The sequence below is a fragment of the Pseudorca crassidens genome, chromosome 2 (assembly GCF_039906515.1).
Source record: "Pseudorca crassidens isolate mPseCra1 chromosome 2, mPseCra1.hap1, whole genome shotgun sequence".
NCBI classification, from domain to species: domain Eukaryota; kingdom Metazoa; phylum Chordata; class Mammalia; order Artiodactyla; family Delphinidae; genus Pseudorca; species Pseudorca crassidens.
This window is the reverse complement of record NC_090297.1, coordinates 24,317,289-24,342,522: the sequence shown is the minus strand read 5'-3', so window position 1 is coordinate 24,342,522 and position 25,234 is coordinate 24,317,289. Positions and strand designations below refer to the sequence as shown.

The window sequence follows — 25,234 nt, the reverse complement described above, 5'->3', positions numbered from 1 at the left end:
AACATTTATCTAAGGTCTTTCGGATGAGTTTGGGTAGCCTCTCCATCCTGAGTCTCAAGCAGCCTGTGGCATTGTTTTATGGTATTTGACTCCGGGACAGGTGGTAGTGGTGGGGTTTGTGTGTCTGTCAAGGAACACGACAAGAGCTTTCATTTGTACCAGCGATAAGATTTCTTTTAGGCTTAGAATGTAGTCACAGGCTATACTCCCTGACTAGAATATAATATTATTCTATATTAGTCTGAATTGGAATAATATAGTCCTGTAATCTTTTTACATAGGGTGATCATGTGTCCTGAATTACCCAGGACAGTATTTGTTTATACCTGTGTCCCAGGATATTTCTTAACACTGCCCTTTTTTTTGCTCTTAGGAGTGTCCTGGTTTGGATGATAAATTACATCCTCATATTACTTTTAATTCTTAGAGTTGTCTCCTTAGCAGGGGCTTATCCTAGATATGAATTTATTTTGTATTATTTTGTAATGGTCTGCTTCTGGTTTCTTAGAAGGGGAAAAGGGGAGACAGTTTTATCAGTGGCCAGTGGTACCCAGGAAATACACACACAAAATTTTCACCTATTAAAAAATATTTTTTTGAAATAGAATTATTCTCAGATGTGGAATTTCCCCTTGGAAACTACTTTGTCCATTGACTCTGTTTAAAGAGTAGATGTTGCTTTTGGGGGGCATACTTTACTACCTGTATTTTGGGATCTCCGTTTTCATGGATGCCACAGGCAGTGATTTTTTCCCCAGTTCATCCAGTGTTCCTCAAATCTGGGCCCCTTGGTTAAAGGGATTGTAAATTAATAGCAGTTAATGTAAATTTAAGGGGTGGGTTGTGGTGGAGAGGCAAGCAATAGAAGAGTCATTTTATAGGATAGAACATATAAGCACCAGAAGGGTCTCCAGTCATTTTGTAGAAATAGTTTTAAATACTATTGGTAATGAGCTGTGTCGAGCACGTTGTCCTTAAACTTAGGTTGCTGTAGTGTCCCTCCCCACTCAAAATAAGGTTTAATGCCCTTTACTTTCTCTGTTTAGCCGTACCCCTGGTAATTGCCAGAACTCTGCTAATGAAGTGGATCTTCTGGGTCCAAACCAGAATGGTTCTGAGGGTTTAGCCCAGCTGACCAGCACCAATGGTGCCAAGCCTGTGGAGGATTTCTCCAACATGGAGTCCCAGAGTGTCCCCTTGGACCCCATGGAACATGTGGGCATGGAGCCTCTTCAGTTTGATTATTCAGGCACGCAGGTACCTGTGGACTCAGCAGCAGCAACTGTGGGACTTTTTGACTACAATTCTCAACAACAGGTACTGTGTGTGTCTCTGTCACTCTCTCTGCTCTCCCTGCAGCCAGCACATTATTCAAGTAACTGAGAATCGGGTAATGGGAGGAGGGTGGCATTATTTTAGGCCTTCGATAGCCAGTCCTTATTAACCCAACAGTGATGTGGATTACAAAGCCTCTGCATCTTCCCCTCCAGAAGCTTATTCCCATGTTGAGGTTTATTGGCAAGAGACCACCCTGCTCTGTGTACTTCCTTTGGCTCCTCTCTTTCTTCAGGGCCTGGGGAGGGGATGTGGTGGTGTTACCTCTTGTAACACAATCCTCTTGAATGTTAAATTAATTCACTGAAGATTAATGTGATTGTACTGCTGTTGGTTTTTGTTTTTAAAATAGTAAACTCTGTTGTCTGCCACTGTCAGGAGTCCAGTGCCAGATGTCTTATTAGTCCTGTCTTTTAATTAAGTGAGTTACTGCAGGTAACAGACATACCTGGTACCTTTCAAAAGAGTTAGAGTGTAATTAGGGGAAAAACGCAAATCATGCGACATAAAATCTGCAGTGAAATGACCTGGCTTTTCTTTTATTATTCATAAGTCTTTGGAATATATTGTATGTGTGCCTTCTGGTTTTGAAGGCATGGTATGACTAACTCTAGGGTTTACTGATTCTTTCGTTTAATTTTTTTTAAAGGAAAATTAGCTGTCTGAATTATAAAACGGGGGTAGGTAGCCTCCTGATATGTTAAGTACCACAGGTTCTCCTTTGTGGCTACAAGCAGTTTTATGGGCCATGAATTCTGATGCTCCTTAATTTTGGAATATAAATACAAACTTCTAGGTTTGAAAGGTTAAAATCTCATTTTGAAGTTTAGAAATTACATATCTATAATTTTTTTCTATGGGGAAAATTGGCTTATGGTCTTTGTAGATCAGTTGTACCATACTGTCCCTTTAGTTGTCATAAATGGCTGATTTTAAATGAATTTTGATTGATAGATGATTGGATAATAAAGTTAACCATGTGAAGTTTACAAAAACAAACCCCTTTAAGGGGTGATGTGATGTGCATAATCTGTGCTCATATCAGATGGATATATTAGGTTTAATTAACCAACTCTTTTTCCAGAGAGAAAGTGAACTAAAAGTGTACACTACTCTCCCCGTAGTTCCCAGTAGTTATGCTCACCTTTCCATAGGAATTTGACTTCCTGTGCTTTTTGTCTTCTTTTTAATGTTTTCTCACAATGAATCCTCAAAACAGCACTTTTAAGTGAAGCGAGAAATTACTTCAGACGCTGAGGAGATCATAGACTTCAAGATATTTTGTGTCACATCAGCAAACATAGGGACACACTGTTACTGTGTAGAATTCAACTTGTTCAGCTTAGAACATTAATGTGGTAATTTCTCTATCTAAATTGAGGTATGTTAAGTGCAGGCTGATTCTAATCAGGTTCCTTTAACCTAGTTATCTCAAGAAGTTTTATCTGAATTCTTTCTTTTACTCTGTCTCATTGGTCTGAACTTCCCCTAGCAACCCGTAGAACTCTAGTCGGCTTTGGTTCTTAGCTTCCATTCCCAATCTAACCTAATCTAACTCTTTGCTTGTTGCTGAAGAAGTGTTTATTTAAGAAGTGTTTGGGCTTCCCTGGTGGCGCAGTGGTTGAGAGTCCGCCTGCCGATGCAGGGGTCACGGGTTTGTGCCCCGGTCCGGGAAGATCCCACGTTCCGCAGAGCGGCTGGGCCTGTGAGCCATGGCCACTGAGCCTGCACATCCGGAGCCTGTACTCTGCAACGGGAGAGGCCACAACAGTGAGAGGCCCTCGTACCACAAAAAAAAAAAAAAAAAGTGTTTGTCTCCAACCTCTTATGAATGAAAATCTGATTCTCTTTCATATAATTGTTCTTTACGTCATAATCAGAGCTGGGATTCTCTTTTGATTTATTGATCTTGGGTTTCAAAATAATTCTGTCAATTTTTGAGGAGCCTGGATAATTATTAGGACTTGAACAGAAATGTACTTTTGCATACCCACAAATAGTTAACACAATTAAATCAAAGACACCACCCACTCAGATTTATAAAACCTTGGGTGCCTTTACCATGTATCCCATTTCAGCAGTTTTTGGACATTAACGTCATTATTTTGCAAGTTAAACTATTTTTGGGTTCTGACTTCCCATGCATGTCTTGGTTGCTGCAGTATAGGGACATTGTTACACAGGTACACCATCATTATAGGATGTGATCATTGTTACTTTGTCCCATGGGCTCATAATTCTTGCTATTCTGAGTAGATGGCTGTACACATTCTTGTACTTGGCAGCCTAATAGCATGCCTGGGAACCGTTGGCCCAAGACTCTTCAAGACCCTTAACTTCCCAAAGGCTCCAGCATAAAAGCCAGTAGTAATTAAGAAGGAAGGATCCTTGCTCTACTGTAAATTGGTGTTTGTTCCTATACTTTATCCTTCTAATCGTTTTTACCCTTTTACTTTTCGTTAACGTTTTATTCCCCTTTCTACTAATTAAAATGGTTCTCATTCTTCAAGGTCCAGTGCTGCTACCTTTCTTGATTTCCAAATCAAAAAGTTGTCATGTCTGTCTCCTTCGAACGCTGTAGTGTTTTGTGCTTCCCTTAAGAAAAGGAGTCATCGTGTTCTGCTTTGTGTTATGATTACATGTCCTCTGCTAGATTGTAATCTCCTTAGAGGGTAAGCTGGGGTCTTGATTCCTCTGTGTCCTCTGCTTTGCTTTAGTGGAACAAATTTCCAGGGAACCTTTTCCATACCCCTATTATATTATCTCAGAACATCCCCCGTATTTAATATACTTCCCAAAACTAAAATTGGAAACTAGCCTTCTAAGAGGTCTGGAGGCTACTCTTTGAGGCCTTGCATCTATTCTAATATGTGAGTCGTTTAGGTCTAGCCCAGTAGGTGTACCTCATAGACAAATAACTGGACCTGTTATCATATCCAGTAAATTTACCTCCTGAATCAGTATTTAACCTTTTTACTGTCAGAGCCCTCTTGCCGTCTGATCAAAAGCCATAGTCCTCTCATCAGAAAAACATAATTCTTTTGACACTCTATTTTGTGGATAACTTCAGGGAGATCACAGATCTGTGGACTGCAGGTTATAACCTTCTGTTCGCATTTCTTGTTGTCACCTGTAGCCAAGCATATCTTTCATGAATGGAACGGGCTCCCCCAACCCCATGGCTCTCAGTTTAGTTATTATGGCTCATTTGGTCATTTAAATAGTACAAGGAGATACTGCATGACAAGTGATGAGACCATTTATGCCCATGTCCTAGGGAGAGCATACTCTTAACCTGGGGAAGGAAGGACTTATGGAAGAGGTGGATCTTGAGCTGTGCCTTGCAAGACGTTTATACCAGGAGAAGAATGAAAATTCCAGTGGAGGAAATAGTAAACTAAAGGCTTAAAATTAGAAATGAACATATATGTGTTCAATAGATAATGTAGAAACAAACAGTCACCCTAGCTGGTAGTTGAGGTTGAAGAAAAGTGACTTGTGGGGTTGCATAGATAGTGTTGTGAGTCTTACCGACTGCTGTGCTGCCTTATGGTCATTAACAAGACATTTTTAAGAAGTAATGACTTAATTATCATGGTTTAGTTTTTCTGTGCTGAGTGTTAGCTTAGTAGCATTCTTTTGCCCATATTAGTCAGTTAACTGTTGACTGTTGTGTCCTTCCAGGAACTTTAGGTTTTGTCCATAGAGAACAGAGCTAGTGTTCATAGAGTGACTATCATACATGAAACAATTATGGAATGGTTGAGGAACTAAGTGCTAAATTGCTTGGTCGAGGATCCTGTCAGACCAGGGGAGGGCTCAATGAGGACCAAGTTTGCATAGACCTAACTTGAATGACACGTGGAATGTACGTATATTGCTGCAGTTAAGAGAACAGAGGTATGGAGATGGAAATGACAGTGGTGTGGTCATTGGTTGACCAGAGTAGAAGATACACGTAGAAGGTAAAAAGGAGATAGATGCATTTGGTTATTGAGTCCAGGTCACAGAGGCCTTGAGAGCCACGACTGAGTACAGACAATATTAATGATTGTGAGGATTGAACCAAAGGTCTCATGTGGCACATATTTTTCTGTACATTTTTATCATGGCTTTCTTAAACGGGCATCAGAAGATTTTTTTTTTTTTAAGTTTTGAGTTATTTGCTATAATTGGTAGGGTAGCTTTGTGCTTTTATGTTTGAAAATTGACAAAATAAATAATTCCTTCTTGTGTCCTGTTTCATTTCATTTGGTGTAATAAGTTGGTTTCATAAGACAATATCAGCTTATATTTAGACACATAATATAAAGCAGCCTGAAAATACAGAAAAGGTAATTCTCATTTAATTTATTACAATCTAACTGTACTTAGGGATACTTTGGTTTTGGATAGTTAAATTACTTGTCTAGCCACTGTTAACCATAAACTTAACCTGAGATGTATTTAGAGCAGGGATTCCTTTTTTGGTGCCATGAACCCCTTAGCAGTTAGGTAAGATCTCAGACTGAATTCTTAGAATACTGTTTTAAAATGTATAGTGTAAGTAGGATTACAGAGAAAGCCAATTATATAAAAATAGCTATAACAATATTTGACAACAAATTTGTTTGACAGCAAATTTGGCAACAAATTGAACAGATTTGCTTCTTTATCATATGATGCATGAGATAGAGGTAGTTGTACTAGCCGTCATAATGAGCATAAGCAAGATTTTGAAATGTCTAACAATCATAAAGTAACATGAAAGTATATATGATTTCTGTTGGTGATTAAATCACAGATTTGTGGCTAAATTTAATGTGATTTGTTGCCTACAATAATAATTGAAGGACATGCTAAATTTCATGACAATAAGGATAACTTTATCTGCCCCAGGTACAAAGATCTGGGGTTAGGAACCCTTAATTTAGGGTAGTTTGAAATGCTCATTGATATCTCTTTCCTCATTTTCCCCTCATTGTCTTCTCTTTAATCCTGGAAAACAAAGTGAACAGCTCACATATACTGTGTTCATACCATTTTGTGTTTTGATGCTTGAGCAATATTCTTTATTTTAATAAATAGCTATGCAGTTATCTATATTTACCTAAGTATACTTTAGAAAAATATTACTAGGTTTCATTATATTACAATCATATGTAACAGAAACCAAAGCCAAGATTGGTAATCAGGTGGGTTAATCTGGTTAATTGTTGATATTCTTTATTTAGGGTTCAGTTAATATAAAAATAACCCAATGATGTGGCATGTTTTACAAAATTATGTACTGAAGTACTAAAGCTCTAACCTGTTAAGCATGAATTTTAAACAAAGAGACAGTACTCTGAAAGCCCTAGTCAGGTGGGAGAGGAAATTGGCATGCATTGCTTTTTAAAGTGTGGTAGTGATTTAAATGTCATTCTTATGAGACCAGGTGTGTGCATAGTTTTAATATAGGTGTTTAAAATTCTTGGCTTTCTTTTCAGTTTATAAATAAGAGGAAGATTATTCTGTCAGTGTCATGCGTACAGTCACTGTTAAAATGCTGACTTTAGCTAGCAGTTAGGTCAGTTGAAACTTGCCTTTATTGTTACTTGACTTTGCTGAAATTTTAGAATATGATTTTTCTCAAAAGACTAACTTATTTGATGGGAGGATATATTTTTCCTCACCTTATTTATAAATCATTTATTTTGGAATCCAATTCTTCTTCTGCTAAAGAAATATGAATTTTTTGTTTTTTAAAAAATTGACAGCATAGTTTGTATGTACCTGTTAAACCAAAAATCATTATAATTATTAGTTGATTATTGCAGCTGTTCAAATAACCTGGTCAAAAATGAACTTTGATCTAGAAGCTTCAGACAGTAGCAAACTTTCACAAATTTCATATACTGAGGACTAGCTCCAGGATATAGTTTTTTCTTAAAAATTTATAGCCCCACTATTGATGTAATACTCGTAGTGTTTGAAGGGCTTTTCTCTGTGAATTCTGACAATAGCCCCATGAGGTAGGGCAGCTATTATATTTTTATAGGTTTATTTTTTTTTACAATTTACTTGGGCAGAATTTATTTATTTATTTTTATAGATAAGAAAATTAAGACATCATGAAGCTTACAGACTTAACTGCAGATCATATACTACCAGCTATGCAAACATCTTTGTTTTGGTTTCTAGCTCCTAGCTGTTTCCTTTGGACCTAGTACTAGAAATGTAACGCCTTTTGATGCATGGAGTATTCAACTGCATTCTTAGTTTTTTCTGCAAGGAGTATGTTTTAAAAAATACTCATCGACAACAAAAACTAAAAAGGTTTTTCTTTCTTCCCTTTTTGTGACCTGACGGCAGCTGGTGCTCATGAACTCAGTGGGGTTTTGACTTTAACACTGACTCAGAAGAGTCTTGCCTTCTGCTTTCCTTGTCCCCATCCTGGGCTGCTGTACTGGGTGATGAGCTGTAAGAGGTGGCCCACAGAAGGGCTTTGTCCGTGTGTGTGGGTGCTCTCCTCATTCATCATAAAGAATATCACATATAAAGGACTTTCAAGTGCTTTATGTGTATTGATTTTAATACTTAGAACAACCTTATGAGTTAGACAAATCTTTATTGTCCCTGTTAGAGAGAGGAGGAGAGTAAAGCACAGAGGTTTTCCTGCCCAGTGTCTCACACACACAGTCAGTGGTAGAGCTGAGACATGAATGCAGGCTTTCTGGCCCCAGACTCTGTGCTGTTGTCCTCTCTCCACTATGTATATTGCCTTAAACTGGTAAGAAGCCAGGCCTGGCAGTACATTTTATTTTGGGGGGAGAAAGGATAGTCTTTGACATTGGCTAACTCCATATTTAGATATTACTCTTCCAGATTCTGAAAACTCAACAACAATGTTTTTATGCCAGCAATTATTATTGATAACAATAGTAGTAATAGCTGTCTCTTATCAGGTGCCAGCTGTATGCCAGTCACTATGTTGGGTGTTTTTGACTGCCTGGAATCACTTCTGGAATATAAACCATGCAGGGTATCTTTTGTTAGTTCATATAGTGTCACAGAAGGGAGTTAAACAAGCTTGCTTGTGTGGTTCCCAAATTATGCCTTCAGGATTTCTTATTAGGAACCTTGATAAGCTTGAAATAGTTGACATATTTTCCCCTGCATTCAGTTTCTTGAATAGCTTATGAATCCTCCCTAAGTAAATGGCAATAAATTGTGGCACATTTATCATTATACTGACCTTAAAATAAGCATTTTCCCCAAGTTTCACAGTATTGTGTTTCTCAGTTATTATTGGCTTACTCTGTGAAAATCATGAAAATGTTGACAGAGTTCAGCACTTTGCCCAGCAGATGGCATTTGTATGAGTTTTTCAGGATCCTTTAGAATCCATCACTTGCCAGTTACCCAATTTTGTTTTGAATAACCTGTATTTCCAGTTAATATTGGACCATTTACATAAAGAAAATGTGCTAGAATTGCTGTAATCTATACTATAATCAAATCTGCCTGTTGTCAATGCATAATTTACTTATGTTAATTGTTTATTGCAAAATGCACTCAAAATAATTCCTTCTCTTTTTGCCATAATCACTGAGGTATTAACCAGCTCTCAAACGCAGGATATATGGGTGTTTTTATAGGGACTATATGTTTTTAGTTGAAGGTAATAGTCCCTACTCTCGGTGGTAACATGGTAGTGAGGACCACAGACTGATGTAATGCGGAATGGTTACTTTATTCACACACTGTATTTATATGTATATTTACAGATACGGTACATACGTATAGTGTTACATGAAATGTTAAAAGCATGTGAAGTGAGGATAAGTCATAATGGAATGGTATTGGAGTACTGTTTTCAGTTAATAAGTCAAGATAACCTCAAGAGTTGTATTCTGAACACACTAGTATCCTTATTTCCCTAACTTCATGTTGCAGTGCCTAGCTAATAATAAGTGCTCAAAAAAATGTTTGTTGAATGAAATGAGTTATTTTATTTGCAGCAGGCCCAAGAAGGGTAGAGGGAAGAGGCTAGCATGAGCGGTGTCTGAGATGTTAAATATTTCAAAAGGTTTTAGGCTAGGAAAATTCCAGAGATCCATTGAAGGGACAGTAGATGTTTAGTGGAACTGTGAGGTATTTTCACAACCTTGGAAAACATTTTTAAACAGCTTTCCACTATTTTACTTGTTTCCTGCCTCCTGGCTGCCTGTCTTGCGGGGGGTGGGGGAGGAGCTGTTGGTAGGAGCACTCCAGAGGCACTGTCCTTGAGGTGAAACAGAAACCAGCCTGGCAATGATCACAGGGCGTAGTTACCAAATAGTACTGGTCGGCTCCTTTCCTGGAGTGAACAGTTGTTTTGATATGTTTGTCAATAGATTCCTATATTTCTTTCTCTTTTTTTTTTTTGCGGTACGCGGGCTTCTCACTGTTGTGGCCTCTCCCGTTGCGGAGCACAGGCTCCGGACGCGCAGGCTCAGCGGCCATGGCTCGAACCCGTGTCCCCTGCATCGGCAGGCGGCCTCTCAACCACTGCACCACCAGGGAAGCCCTCTATATTTCTTTTGAATACTTGATATTTAATCAATGCTTGTAAAGTAGTACTATCTTTTTACCAGCATCATAATGAAGTTTTTCTTTTCTTTAACCTTTGAAAATAAAAAACTCTAAAGTATTTTTGAAATCTGTAGTACGTGTTTACTTTTGTCATTCATACTGTGAAAGCAGAGGCTTATTTTACTGTTTTTTTTTTTTTGCGGTACGCAGGCCTCTCACTGTTGTGGCCTCTCCCGTTGTGGAGCACAGGCTCCGGACGCGCAGGCTCAGCGGCCATGGCTCACGGGCCCAGCCGCTCCGCGGCATGTGGGATCTTCCCGGACCGGGGCACGAACCCGTGTCCCCTGCATCTGCAGGCGGACTCTCAACCACTGCACCACCAGTGAAGCCCCTACTCTGGTTTTTAGAAAGATGAATATATAGAAAGAGAGGTAACAAATACAATTGGCCAGTATGTTCAGAATATTCACCTTTTAAAAACAATTTTTTAAAATCAGTCTACTCACATATTTGAGGCACAGAAGTAACCAGATCATAGAATAAAGTCCACCACCTAAGATAACATTAAAAGTTCAGTTGGGGGGCTTCCCTGGTGGCGCAGTGGTTGAGAGTCAACCTGCGATGCGGGGGACACGGGTTCGTGCCCCGGTCCGGGAAGATCCCACATGCCGCAGAGCGGCTGGGCCCGTAAGCCATGGCCACTGAGCCTGCGCGTCCGGAGCCTGTGCTCCACAACGGGAGAGGCCACAACAGTGAGAGGCCCATGTACCAAAAAAAAAAAAGTTCAGTTGGGGACTTCCCTGGTGGTCCAGTAGGTAAGACTCTGTGCTCCCAACGCAGGGGGCCCGATTCAATCCGTGGTCAGGGAACTAGATCCCACATGCTGCAACTAAGACCTGGCACAGCCTAATAAATAAATAAGAAGTCAAAAGTTCAGTTGTGATGATAATTAAGCCGAGTTGTCAGAATGACATTATCTCCTAATGTCTGAAACAATCAGGTCTTTTTATGAAGACATCTGTAATGCAAGATCCATGGTGTCTGTTATATATCATCCAGTGAAGTTAGCTGAAGCATTGAAAAGTCCTGTAGAAAGAGCAGGTAGGTTGAAGGTCCTCTGTAGGGAGGTCCCATCAGTAAATTCTCCTAGTCTGATTTCAGAAAATAAAGAAGACTTTAGTGTAACCCCTTGGAAGGAGGCACATCAGGGCAATCCAAAATCAGGAATCCCCTTTCTTTGTACCAAAACTATTCCTATTAAAATGTATGAACATTTTATTCAGTGCTGTGTTCCTCGTTCCTTGCACAGTACCTAGCAGGTGTTATTTCATAAATATTTGTAGAATGAATGAAAGAATGAGTGATTGACTTTGTAATAAGAGAGAATCTTGGGATATTCTTGTCAAGACCTTTGAACTCCTTTCCTTGGGAACTTAACAACGTGCTAGGTCTGAGCTCATAATCCAGGTTTCGTTAGTAGCAGCTATACTTCTGTTGTTTTTTTTTTCTTATGTATAAAAGAATTGGTATTCTAGGAAACTCGGGAGCCCCCCCAAATTGCACAGTTGTCCAATTTACCCATTATGATAAGCCACTAGTTGAGGAAGGTATCCAATATTATTTCCCCAAGAAGAGGCAGCCAGAGGATGAAATGACTACTCCAAAGTATGAATAGGTGAGAATTAATTCAAAGTGTTTGTGGGGTTCGTAAAAGAACTGAAGGGAGGTAACAGCACTCAGTGCAACGTGGTAAGTCATTTGTAATATACTCATTTAGTTTTTAAGTTGCTCTGGATCAGGCAGCAACCTCAGACCTGGAATAGTTCTTAGGGCATTTGTATGTATGTTTGTGGTTCAGGGGACATATAACCTGTGAGTAGTTAGCACGTGGGAACCAGGCACACCAAACTGAGGTAAAGCAAGAGAGGGAAAACGGAACTATGAAGCATCATAGATACCAAGGGAATGGAGTAGAACATGAGAACATTTTTGTTTAAAGCATCCTGTCTAAACAAGGGTTTATGGAAATTCTTATTCAGAGAGGTTTTAAAATTATTTCACAAGACAGGTTCTCTAACCTCATCATGTCCTTTTCTTCCCTCAGCTGTTCCAAAGACCTAACGCACTTGCTGTCCAACAGTTGACAGCCGCTCAGCAGCAGCAGTACGCGCTGGCAGCCGCGCATCAACCCCACATTGGTAAGTCCTTGAGCCGAAAGCTCCCTTATAGGGGTGGCCCCATTTTAGGATAGCGGCTGCTGTGGAACCCAGCAGACTGATTGTCAAAGTCCAGACAAATCCCTCAAGGTACAATAAATGGCCTCTTACTCTTGTCCAGTTGTCTTTAGCAACATTCTTATTTTTCTAGACCTCAACTGATAAGATTTCTTGGTATCCAGTTATTGCTCTGCCTCAGCTGTTTCAGTATTTAAAGTATTCACTGTAGTAGTGACTAGCATCAACTCTGTTGGTAGGTTTGGATGAACTCAAGTAACAGTAATTTTGTGCTTGTTGGGCTTGTGTAGACTGTGGATATATCAATGTCACATCTTATTAAGTAGCAAGTAGTAATTTTAAGCCTATTTTCCAAGTAGCATGTATTGAAAATTTTAAAAAGTATTATCATATAATCACTGGTTTTTAAAGTACAGTAGCTTTGCCCTTTTCCTGTTGCACTTATTAATGTTTTGATGTGCATATTTTTGTCTTATTGCCTAGACCCCCTATACCCCTCCCCCACTTTTTTCAGGTCTCTTTGAAACAAAGTGCTATGCAAGTAGAAATTTTTTTTTTTAATATGTTAAAATGACACGATTGAATAGATAGAAGATCACCAATCATGGATTGTGGAATGCTGTGGAAGAAAAGACTTGCTTCCAACCTAGATATACAGGTGACCCTTGAACAACATGGGTTTGGACTGCGCAGGTCCACTTATATTCAGATTTTTTTTCAGTAGATGTTCTACAGTACTACTTGATCCTCGGTTGGTTGAATCGTTGATGCAGAAATGTGGCTATGGAGGGCTGACTTTAAAGTTGTACATGAATTTTTGGCCACGTAGGGGTCAGCACCCCCTAACCCCTGCTTTGTTAAAGGGTCAACAGTATTAAGTCTAGGCATAAAGGCCTTTGCTTGGGTCTTACTTAATTTATACTTGTAGGTAGTAGTCTTTATAAATATGCATGCATCTTCTTTGTGGAAAACTGGAAAATTGTTTAAATGGAAATAAATCCTTCTATCCCATTACAAAGTCTTTTAAATTGCTTTATTTTAGCCTGTTATAATGTAATTTTGATAGTCCTTTAGAAATTGTGCTGAATTAAAAACTGCATAGCAGTTTTAATTGTACGTCTTTAGCAAAGGCTAAAAAAAATAGACAATAGATAGATGTCACCATAATCTTTAGTACAAGGATTATTTTATCTTCTTAAAATCCTTTTTAGTCTCAACCTATCCTATCTTCTCTTTTTTCTTTTTTTCCTCACCTACAGCCTGGAATGATTAGCCAAACTGTGTAGGTGTTTGGTAGGGCTGCAGTTTTAGTCAAGTTTGTTTTTACTGACAGGTATGTTTTCAGCAGGTTTAGCTCCCGCTGCGTTTGTCCCCAACCCATACATCATCAGTGCTGCGCCCCCAGGGACGGACCCCTACACAGCTGGATTGGCTGCAGCAGCGACACTAGGTGAGACATTCTGCCACACGAGGGATTTTCTCACCTGCTAAAAAGTCATTTTGATGGGCACACATTCTTTATACTCTTTCACAAATCCACGTCTCCAGTGGAGATTTCTCTCCTGATTTCCAGGACCATCTGTCGGCCAGTTAGACATCTCTGCTTAGCTGTAACCTCAGACGTGAACACATTTAAAGGCAGGTTAATCAGCCACCTCCTGTATAGTTTTTGTTTTTCGTTTTTTTTTTTTTTTTTTAAAGTGGTGCAAATGCCTTTAGGCCACTTCCTTTGTAAATTAATTAATTAATTTTTATTTGACGTATAGTTCATTTACAGTGTTGTGTTACTGTATAGATATTTTTGATCCACTAAGGCACCAGTTGCTCATATATATTTCGGGAATTTCTCCTCTTGCTCAGGTCTTCCTACTACCTCTAGTCTACCCTAGTCCAGGTCTGTTTAATCTTTACGTAGACTTTTACAGCTGTTCTCTCTTATGTGCTTTCTTTTTAATTAATTAATTAATTAATTAATTAATTTTTGGCCGCATTGGGTCTTTGTTGCTGTGCACGGGCTTTCTCTAGTTGTGGCGAGCAGAGGCTACTCTTTGTCGTGGTGCACTGGCTTCTCATTGAGGGGGCTTCTCTTGTTGCGGAGCACGGGCTCTAGAGCGCACGCTCAGCAGTTGTGGTGCAGGGGCTTAGTTGCTCCGCGGCATGTGGGATCTTCCTGGACCAGGGCTCAAACCCGTGTCCCCTGCATTGGCAGGCGGATTCTTAACCACTGCGCCACCAGGGAAGCCCCTTTCTTACATATTTTCAATTTTCTTCCTTCCTTCCCCTTCTTCATCCACCTAGATTGTTCAAGAAAACTGTCTCAACCACAAATCTTACCCTTTTATCCTTCTACTTAAACCCTTCATTGATTTCTGTCTTACCCACTCTAATATAGCATACTGCAGTTAATGTCAGTATGGCTGGTCATTCCAAACTACTTGGGTGGTGGTGGTGATGGTGGGTTGTTCCTTGGAATCAGTGTTTCTAAGGAACTGCCATGACATTGTGAGGATTAGTGAGGATTTGGACCCACTATGTATAGGGATCTCTCCATGACTATATGGATGTCTCTACATGTGCGCCACTTTCTCCCCCTTCAAATTGGCTCCCACTGGCTCATACCGTACATTCTAGCCGTACTAAATTGATTTTAGTTTGCTACACATACCACACTGGTTTAGGCCTCTGTGTCTTTGGACATTATGGTCTTCTTAGTCCTCTAGAGTAAACTCTTTCTCCATTCTTTGCCTGGGAAGCTTCTTAGCTGCTATTGTCACCTCTAGAAAGCCTTCCTTTGCTGACCTTTCCCTATTCTTTCTCTAATCATCACTTTGTATTTATTTGCTTGTGGACGTGTACATGACTGGGTTTTCTTCCCCCTTGAGACTGAACTCTTTCAAAGGCAGACACTTTTGTTACTTGACTCTGTGTGGCACAGTAGCTGTCAACATGGTGCGGTCATAAATATATGGTAGATTGAATTCAACGTTAGGACAGACTTAATGTCTTCCAAAGTAAATATTCTTTGGAGACATCCCTCCAAGTCATGTTAATTGTGACTAAATATTATTTGTAAGATTTCACATATTTTATAGCATGTGATTTGTAATTATGAACTCAAACGCAGCATAGAATTTCATATTGTTTTCTTTAGAATTGTTCACATTTTGGCATGGGTTGTGATGGGAACATATGTAGTATAATTTCTCTGCCCCTGTTGCCTTTAGGGGAAGTAGAATCTTTGCTAATTACCATTAATATTTATTGAACCCTTATTAATTGTTTGCCAGTGAGTGCTTTTCATTCATATGAATTGTTGGATGATGGCTTTTCAGATTAGGAATTTGCGGCTCAGAGAGCTGTCTTGCTTGAGGTCACACAATTTATTTATTTAGTCTCTACTTTTCCCTCCAGCTTTATTGAGATATAATTGCCAGACAAAATTGTAATGTATTGAGAGTACACAACATTAATATATGTATACATTGTGAAAGGATTCCCTCCATCGAGTTAACTAATATATCTATAATATCCCATATTTACCTTGTTTTATTTGTGCAAAATTGTTTAGCTTTTGTTTTAAAATTTTTGTATATTTTTAAATTGAAGTACAGTTGATTTACAATGTTGTGTTAATTTCTGCTATACAGCAAGGTGATTCAGTTATACATATATACAGTCTTTTAAAAAATTTTATTAAAGTTTTTTGTTTTGTTTTGTGTTTTTGATGTGGACCATTTTTAAAGTCTTTACTGAATTTGTTGCAATATTGCTTCTGTTTTATGTTTTGGTTTTTTGGCCTTGAGGCATGTGGGATCTTAGCTCCCTGACCAGGAATCAAACCCACACCCCTTGCATTAGAAGATGAAGTCTTAACCACTGGACTGCCAGGGAAGTCCCTAAAATTCTTTCCTAGTATGGTTTATCACAGGATATTGACTATAGTTCCCTGTGCTATACAGTACGACCTCGTTGTTTATTCATTCTATATATAATGGTTTGCATCTGCTAATTCCAAACTGCCAGTCCATCCCTCCCCACTGGCATCCCCCCGAACGCGCGCGCGCGCACACACACACACACACACACACACACAAGTCTGTTTTCTATGTTTCTGTTTCATAGATAGGCTCATTTGTGTCATATTTTAGAGTCCACATATAAGTGATATCATATGGTATTTGTCTTTCTCTTTTTGACTTATTTCACTTAGTATGATAATCTCTAGGTCCATCCATGGTGCTGCATATGGCATTATTTCATTTTTTTTTTTTTTTTTTTTTTTTTTGCTGTACGCGGGCCGCTCACTGCTGTGGCCCCTCCCATTGCGGAGCACAGGCTCCGGACGTGCAGGCTCAGCAGCCACGGCTCACGGGCCCAGCCGCTCTGCGGCATGTGGGATCCTCCCTGACCGGGGCATGAACCCATGTCCCCTGCATCGGCAGGCGGACTCTCAACCACTGTGCCACCAGGGAAGCCCTGTTTCATTCTTTTTTATGGCTGAGTAGTATTCCATTGTATATATGTACCACTTCTTCTTTATCCATCCATCTGTCGCTGGACATTTAGGTTGTTTCCATGTCTTGGCTATTGTGAATAGTGCTGTTATGAACATAGGGGTGCATGTATCTTTTTGAATTATAGTTTTGTCTGGATATATGCCCAGGAGTAGAATCGCTGGATCATATGGCAACTCTATTTTTAGTTTTTTGAGAAACCTCCATACTGTTTTCCAGAGTGCCTGCACCAACTTACATTCCCACCAACAATGTAGGAGGGTTCACTTTTCTCCACAGCCTCTCCAGCATTTGTTATTTGTGGACTTTTTAATGATGGCCATTCTGATCGGTATGAAATGGTGCCTCATTGTTGTTTGATTTGCACTTCTCTAATAATTAGTAATGTTGAGCATCTTTGCATGTGCCTGTTGGCCATCTGTATATCTTCTTTGGAGAAATGTCTCTTTAGGTCTTCTGCCCATTTTTCTATTGGTTTGTTTGTTTTTTGTTGCTGTTGTTGAGTTGCATGAGCTGTTTGTATATTTTGAAAATTAAGCCCTTGTCGGTCTCGTCATTTGCAAATATTTTCTCCTAGGCTGTAGGTTGTCTTTTTGTTTAGTTTATGGTTTTCTTTGCTGTACAAAAACTTGTAAGTTTTTGTTGTTGTTGTTAATATTTACTTAATAATTTGGCTGCATTGGGTCTTAGTTGTGGCATGCGGAGTCTTTAGTTGTGGCATGTGGAATCTAGTTCCCTAACCAGGGATGGAACCGGGGTCCCCTGCGTTGGGAGCATGGAGTCTTAGCCACTGGACTCCCAGGGAAGTCCACAAAAGCTTGTAAGTTTGATTAGGTCCCATTTGTTTATTTTTGTTTCTGTTGCCTTGGAAGACTGACCTAAGAAAAGATTGCTATGATTTATATCAGAGAATGTTTTGCCTATGTTCTCTTCCAGGAGTTTTATGGTGTCATGTCTTATATTTAAGTCTTTAAGCCATTTTGAGGTTTTTTTTTTTTTTTTTTTTTTGCGGCACACGGGCTTCTCACTGCCGTGGCCTCTCCCGTAGCAGAGCACAGGCCCCAGACGCGCAGGCTCAGCGGCCATGGCTCACGGGCCCAGCTGCTCCGCAGCATGTGGGACCCTCCCGGACCGGAGCATGAACCCGCGTCCCCTGCATCGGCAGGCGGACTCCTAACCACTGCGCCACCAGGGAAGCCCTTGAGTTTATTTTTGAGTATGGTGTGACTGTGTTCTAACTTGATTGATTTACATGTGGCTGTCCAGCTTTCTCAACACCACTTGCTGAAGAGACTGTCTTCTTTCCACTGTATATTTTTGCCTCCTTTGTTGAAGATTAATTGACTGTAGGTGTGTGTGTTTATTTCTAGGTTCTCTCTTGTGTTCCATTGATCCATATGTCTGTTTTTGTGCCAGTACCACACTGTTTCAATTACTGTTGTGTCTTAGTAATATTGTCTGAAGTTTGGCTGGGTTATGCCTCCTGCTTGGTTCTTTTTTCTCAGGATTGCTTCGGCAATTCTGGGTCTTCTGTGGTTCCATATAATTTTTAGGATTATTTGTTCCAGTTCTGTGAAGAATGTCATGGGTAATTTGATAGGGATCACATTAATTCTGTAGATTGCTTTGGGTAGTAGGGGTCACACAATTTAAATGTTGTAGAGTTCGGGTTTGAGCCAGATCTAGCTCAAAGCCTGTGCATGCACCCCACTGTAGTATACAATGTCTGTGTTATCCTGAATTGTCTTCTCTGTACTTCCTTTCCTCTGCAGACTTTCCTCTACTAACTTACTATATGCTATTTGAAACAAAGAACTAGTCTTAGGGATGACACACTTGTCCTCACTGAGATCATAGTTTGGTGATGAGAATCTTGCTTTTGTACTTATCAGCTGAGCCAGACTGAAAATGACTTAAGGGCTTTCACAGAGAGCCAGAACTGTTAACTGCCCAAACTGTGAAACTGCATATTCTTGTGGAGTGTTAATCACACAGGAATTGAAGCAGGCATCCTGAGGAGCCAAGCCCAATTAATGATGCACCCTGAGCTATTTTCCTAAACTCTGTGTCATGAGCCAAGGAAAGTAGTAGACCAAGGAAAGACATGACCAAGACATGACCAAGGAAAGTAGTAGAAATGCCAGTTGAGAAAAGTTAAAGGACAGTGCAGTTGTTTATTGTAACATCATTCTCTGCACAGTAGAGGTTTGCTTTTGTTGACTTTTGGGGGAGCCTTGGGACTGTCACTGCAGGTTGCACGCCAACCTTTAACAACAGATGTGACAACACCCTAATATCTATTACACCCATTTTGCAGGTGAGGAAACTAAGACATAGGTAGTCTTCATTGTGTTCTTTTTCATTCTTTCTTTAACTGTCCCAAGACCACCCCACTTTATAAACAATAGTCAGCTGAGTTTGGGGGCTCACCAGTCTCTCCTACTTGGAGGTATCGTTTTTAGACTATTCAGATGCCTACATGTTTAACATTTTTTAGCCCATTTGTTTATTATTAAAAAATATCTCATTTTGTAGCATAGTTTTTCTAAGCAGCACCTTCATTTTGAACCATTTTGCCCTGTGTTTGACAGTGGGCACCTTTATGAACACAGCTTCTTGATCTTGGCTAAGACCACAGACACAGAAAATACCGAATTAGAAATGTCAGAGTAATATTGGACAGTGATATAATTTGACTTATTTGTGTTTTAGAACTTAATGGAGAAACAAAAAACATGTATAAATTGATTTTGACTTAATGAAGTACATATTTCTACAGGGTTGGCTACTATGTCAGAATGGATATATTTGAAACAGCTTTATGGAGCTTCACTGAAAAGTGCAGTAATTATTTAATCAGGTTGCAAATATTTGAAACTCTGTGCTTTAACTAAGCAGGTTCTTATTAGAGATGTGTTCCAGCAGATGTGAGAAACTGGCTTTGAGTCCTTGTCTTAGTTGGCAAATAAGCCTTGGTGTTTCTTGCCACCAGCTTCAGAGAATTCTGTGGTTTAGAGTTCTGCCCCTCCCAGGTTGCTTTCTGCATAGCTCTGTTACTTCTCTGTTGCATGTTCTGTTTGGCAGAGACTACAGCTGTAGCTTGTTTCCAAAGAGGGTGAACAGATTATTTAGGCTAAAGCAGAATGCTTAGTTGTTGTTGTTTTTTTAAAATAAATTTATTTATTTTATTTATTTTATGGCTGTGTCGGGTCTTTGTTGCTGTGTGCGGGCTTCTCATTGTCGTGACTTCTCTTGTTGTGGAGCATGGGCTTTAGGCGCGCAGGCTTCAGTAGTTGTGGCACTTGGGCTCAGTAGTTGTGGCTTATGGGCTCTAGAGCGCAGGCTCAGTAGTTGTGGCACACAGGCTTAGTTGCTCCGCGGCACGTGGGATCTTCCTGGACCAGGGCTCGAACCTGTGTCCCCTGCATTGGCAGGCAGATTCTTAACCACTGTGCCACCAGGGAAGCCCAGAACGCTTAGTTTTGTATAGAATACTCAGGTCTGTAAGAAGTCAAGGTGTTACATTTTTTATTTCTGCTTGTTTTCAGCTTTGACAAATTTGAATCTCATATACCAATGTCTGATTGTAGTTGTGCTGAATGCTTTTTGTGACATTAGAAATAGGAAAACCAAGCCTCTTAGATTTGAGCCGTGGAGGTTCAGTGGCATGTTTGGGCTTTGTTAGGCAGCTGATGGATTTTCATGCTTCTGGAGTTAATGAAGCACCAAGATCCCTGTCCCTGTCAGTCACCTCAGGTGCCATCCTTACCACTGAAAGCAGGGTACAACTTAATCTTTTGCTGTGTTCCATCACTTTAAGCACACAAACTCTACATTTATTTCCCTTCTTGATTGAGCAAGGCCAATTCCTCCATCTGTTCTTACACGTACCCCTTCCAGCTTCTATCACTTATGCTTTCTTTCAGTATCTCCAATGCTTGGTCCTTCACTAGCTTCTTCCTCTAGGCCTGGAGTATATTACTGACTTTAGAAGACTTTGGTTTGGGGATCATGTATAATATTTTCTGCTTTTTAAAAATAGAATTCATGAGTAGCTAGAATGAATCAATATATTAAGTTAATATTTTACAGTAGTGTCTGCTGAGTCAGGTTGTCTTTGGAAACTGAGATGATTGTTAATAGTCTAAACTTTTCTTACCTTTCTCTTGCTATTTTTTAGGCCCGGCTGTGGTCCCTCACCAGTATTATGGAGTTACTCCCTGGGGAGTCTACCCTGCCAGCCTCTTCCAGCAGCAAGCTGCTGCCGCTGCTGCAGCAACAAACTCTGCTAATCAGCAGACCACCCCTCAGGCTCAGCAAGGGCAGCAGCAGGTGAGTGCAGACAAAATTTATGCCACCTGAATGCGAATATTAGTTATTGTGTGTAGGTAAAAGGTAGTGTCGTCCCTGATAGAGAAATTGAATTGTGAATGGGTGAGTTTCCTTGTGCGGTATCTGAGTTCATGCTCAGACTTGACTGTGCTTTACTGAATGTCTTTTACGTATCAGGTCCTTGTTCATTGTGACTAGTTGAGATCATGGTATTACATATCATGTGATACTGCTTAGAGGATTTTCCAGTTAAGTGTGGCAAATTGAGTATTCATACTGATAGTGAAGTTTTCTTTCTTTGATACTGTAGTTAGTTTCTAAGCACCATTCTCTGATCACTTCTGGCTCTCTCTTTAAGTAGTTTGCTACCAAAGGGGAGATACTAGTTCTTCAGATTGCTTATTTATAGCATCAATTAAAAAAAAAAATTGAAGTAAGTTGATTTACAATGTTGTATTAGTTTCAGGTGTACAGCAAAGTGATTCATTTATACCTACATATATACATACATATGTATATGTGTGTGTGTATGTATATATATTCTTTCTCATATTCTTTTCCATTATAGGTTATTATAAGATGTTGAATATAGTTCCTTGTATTATTCAGTAGATCCTTGTTGTTTATTTTATATATAGTAACATCTGTTGAATTGGACATAAATCTTATACCTATTTTATCTCTTTTAACTTAGAGTAAGCTTTTTAACCAAGATGAGAAAGGATAGTTAATTGCAACACTATGTGTCTTTTTATATTAGATAGGCCATTTTCTCTTGCTTACTAGAATAACACCTATTTATTGCTGAAAATTGTGGTGAATTGGATTACTTGAAGGAAAAAAAATCCCCTAAATCCTCCTGTCAGATAAAAAGCAATATAAATGTTGGGTATCTGTCATTCTAGCCTTACTATTTAATTAATTTCTTATAAAATTGGGATTATGCTGTCCACATGGCTTTGCATCTTGTTGTTATACTCTTCCATGTTATTTAACGTTTTAAAATCTATTAAAGAGTATCTCATTTATTTTGACCAGTCCATTATTATTTATGTTATATTTATATAACTAAGTTATAACTTAGCCATATTTTGGTGTTATAAATAAGATTAATATTCTTTGCATAAGTACATGATTATTTCCATGGAATAAAGTCCTAGAAATGGAGTTTTTTCCCCAAGTAAATAAAGTGAACATTTAGGCTTTTGATAAGCATCGTCAAATTAAAGCTGTCTTTTGAGGAAAAACACCAGCTCATATATGTACATATGATAATGATCCAAACAAGAATCCTTTGCTTTTTATCAGTTTTAGTAAGAGAGTGTATGTTTAATTTTTTAGATTTTACAAGTTTATAGGAAAAACACAGGTCTTGAAATTCTAGCTAGTTTATTCTGGGTCAGCATTTTATTTATTTATTTATTTTTGTGGTACGCGGGCCTCTCACCACTGCGGCCTCTCCCATCGCGGAGCACAGGCTCCGGACACGCAGGCTCAGTGGCCATGGCTCACGGGCCCAGACGCGCCGCGGCATGTGGGATCTTCCCGGACCGAGGCACGAACCCACGTCCCCTGCATCGGCAGGCAGACGCTCAACCACTGCGCCACCAGGGAAGCCCCTCTGAGTCAGTATTTTTGTAGTCAGATTTTTTTTTGTAAGTTAATGCATGATTTTTGTTGCAATAGATAGAATTCTAGTACCACATGCATAGGGAATTCAGCAGATAGTTTGTTGACAGAATGGGTGATCCCTATTAATAAATTTCTTAGCTACTCTTTGTGGATAGTTGGTATTTATCAAGTCATGATCTTTGTGTTTAAATGGCTGCCAAATCATGGATTTAGAAGACTGAAGTAGTTGCTTTGTTTAAAATTTGCTCTAATAGAGTGAATAAGAAAAATAGTAATAAGTACTTCTTATTGAAAGCTTTTTGTTTAAAGCTAAGTGCTCTACATATAATTTCTTTTATTCTGATAAGTAGATTATATGACTTCCCAGCATAAGATTAAGGAAATGGAATTTGTGTGCCCAGGATCACACACCTATTAAGGTGGTAAGATTTGAACCTGGGACTTCCCTGGTGGCGCAGTGGTTAAGAATCCGCCTGCCAATGCAGGGGACATGGGTTCGAGCCCTGGTCCGGGAAGATCCCACATGCCACAGAGCAACTAAGCCTGTGCACCACAACTACTGAGCCCATGCTCTAGAGCCTGCGAGGCACAACTACTGAGGCCCGTGCGCCTACAGCCCACGCTCCACAACAAGAGAAGCCACCGCAATGAGAAGCCTGAGCACCGCAACAGAGTAGCTCCCGCTTTCTGCAACTAAAGGCAACAAAGACCCAGTGCAGCCAAAAATAAATTTAAAAAAAGAAGAAGATTTGAACCCAAATCTGTAAGTTCACAACTTGTTACGTCTTTTGACCATGGTGATAGAAAGCCTGAGATCTGGTCTTTGTTCTACCACTAACTGGTTGCAACTAGGGCAAGTTGCATGATTTCTCTGAATATATCCTTAGCTATAAAATGGGCATGATAATCATGTACATTATTTCAGAGTTTTCTGTCATCCACAGTAACAAACCTTACTATGAAAAAGTTATTATTATTAACATTACCTTTTAACAAGTAGCCATATTTTAGTTCCAGTGATATTTTTGCCAGTTTCTGGCATCAGATGTTTCAGGAAAATACGATATTCTTGGTGAACTTTTTTGGTCATAGTCATTGAAATGAGAGGTTCTTTTTAAACTTTGCTTTCGGCCTTTTGGCCTTTACGTTTTATCAGAAAGCATTTGTTATGTTCTTCTAGGCATGCTGACTCTTCCAAATGTAATTGCTGAAACTTTCAATAGAGTCAGTGACATCCTGGCCACTTCACCTTCCTTCTGATTTCTTTTTCATTCTTTTTGAAGGTTCCTTTGACACCTGATTAAAAAAAAAACTGTTATTCTCTATTTCAAAATGTTTGTTAAAGAAAAAATCCTGGATATTAGGTTGAACCCAGGCACAGGTGGTGGCTTGGTGTTGGATGTTGCATTTTGAGAGAGAAAAGTTTAGAATGGCTTCTGAACTTTCTAGATTAGGGGAGACTGTATAGATTATGATTCTACTAAGCATGGTGAACTGTAGAAGGATGAATGATTATTAATGAAAATATCTCCATTGAGCATCTACTTGCTTATTACATTTTAAATGCTGTGTTTAAATCAGTACCTTTGAAAAGAAATTTGAATTTAACACCTTTTGCATCATGAAGATAGGTAGTAAACTAACTCCTAGGATAGTGTTTTACAAGTAGATATTCAGTCATTTTTGTTGATTTTATAGTATATAAAATTTTACTTGTGGAATTTTACATATTTGTTTCCATAAAATTCAGGCTTGACATTTATGAAATTAAAATATGAATATTGGCAGCTGACTTAAGAACTTTGATTTATTGTCAAGGGAACCACTTAGATTTCTAGAGAGTTGACAAAAAGGAGACACATTGCTCTCCTGATTGTAAAATAGGCCTCAGTAGTCTGGACTACCCCTTTCTTCAGGTACCTTGTCCATTTCCCTGTCCTCTGATGTTTCACACAACTCCTAACCAAACATAAGCCTAATTCATTCTGCCCTATGAAAAGGATGTTTTCATTGATTTTTTTTTTTTAAGTTCTTGAACTATTAGTATTTGCCATATCTCTGTACCTGCTGTTTACTTCTAGGGTGAGAGCTGTTCTGGATTATTGGTTAGGCATTTTCTACAAACTCTCACCTGTGCAGCCTCCCTTGAGTCTTCTACCTATATAGATTGAAGCACTCCTTCTGTTGTCAAGTCCGTTAGATTCTTTGGTTCACAAACAGAAATGAATTGCCTAATATTTTGATAGGAATTAACTATTGGTTATTGATTAGCTCCTGGGTACTAGGCACTGTGCCTTGCAGACATTAATTCTAATATTTCCTACAAATCTGCATGATCAGCTGTTACTCTCACTATTCTTACAGATAAAGAAATAAGAAAGTTTGGGTAAATTAAGTGTCTACACATCTCTTCTTGCCAATATGGACAGTGTTGGTCATTTAAAATACTCATTTAATAAATATTTGATTGTGGTGTTTCTCTTTTACATTTTTTACCAAATGGTACCAAGAAAAATCTGTGCACGGGTTCTTGATTACATGTGTAACTTTTATAAGTAGCAGAGTGATACTGAAAATGATCTGATAAGAACTTTGCCTTTGAAAACATTGCAAAATGCATAAACGTTGGTAATTTTAGCCTTGGTATTGGGT

The 25,234-nt window shown here is 39.1% G+C and overlaps 1 protein-coding gene and 1 non-coding gene across 19 annotated transcripts in view; both read left to right on the top strand.

Annotated features, from left to right (window-relative positions):
* PUM1 (pumilio RNA binding family member 1) overlaps positions 1-25,234 on the top strand; it is a 127,833-nt gene that overhangs the window by 66,272 nt on the left and 36,327 nt on the right. For 10 of the 18 annotated variants that reach the window (XM_067725183.1, XM_067725184.1, XM_067725190.1 and 7 more), the window contains 4 exons: positions 1,047-1,317; positions 11,975-12,068; positions 13,438-13,554; positions 20,799-20,950. In XM_067725183.1, coding sequence (XP_067581284.1) covers positions 1,047-1,317; positions 11,975-12,068; positions 13,438-13,554; positions 20,799-20,950 — 634 coding nt within the window. The remainder of the gene's footprint in view (positions 1-1,046; positions 1,318-11,974; positions 12,069-13,437; positions 13,555-20,798; positions 20,951-25,234) is intronic. The other 8 variants (XM_067725194.1, XM_067725189.1, XM_067725187.1 and 5 more) reach the window with 4 other exon arrangements.
* Positions 18,438-18,520, top strand: LOC137220329 (small nucleolar RNA SNORD103/SNORD85). Its single transcript, XR_010941631.1, has one exon. It is a non-coding gene; the product is annotated as a small nucleolar RNA SNORD103/SNORD85 (small nucleolar RNA).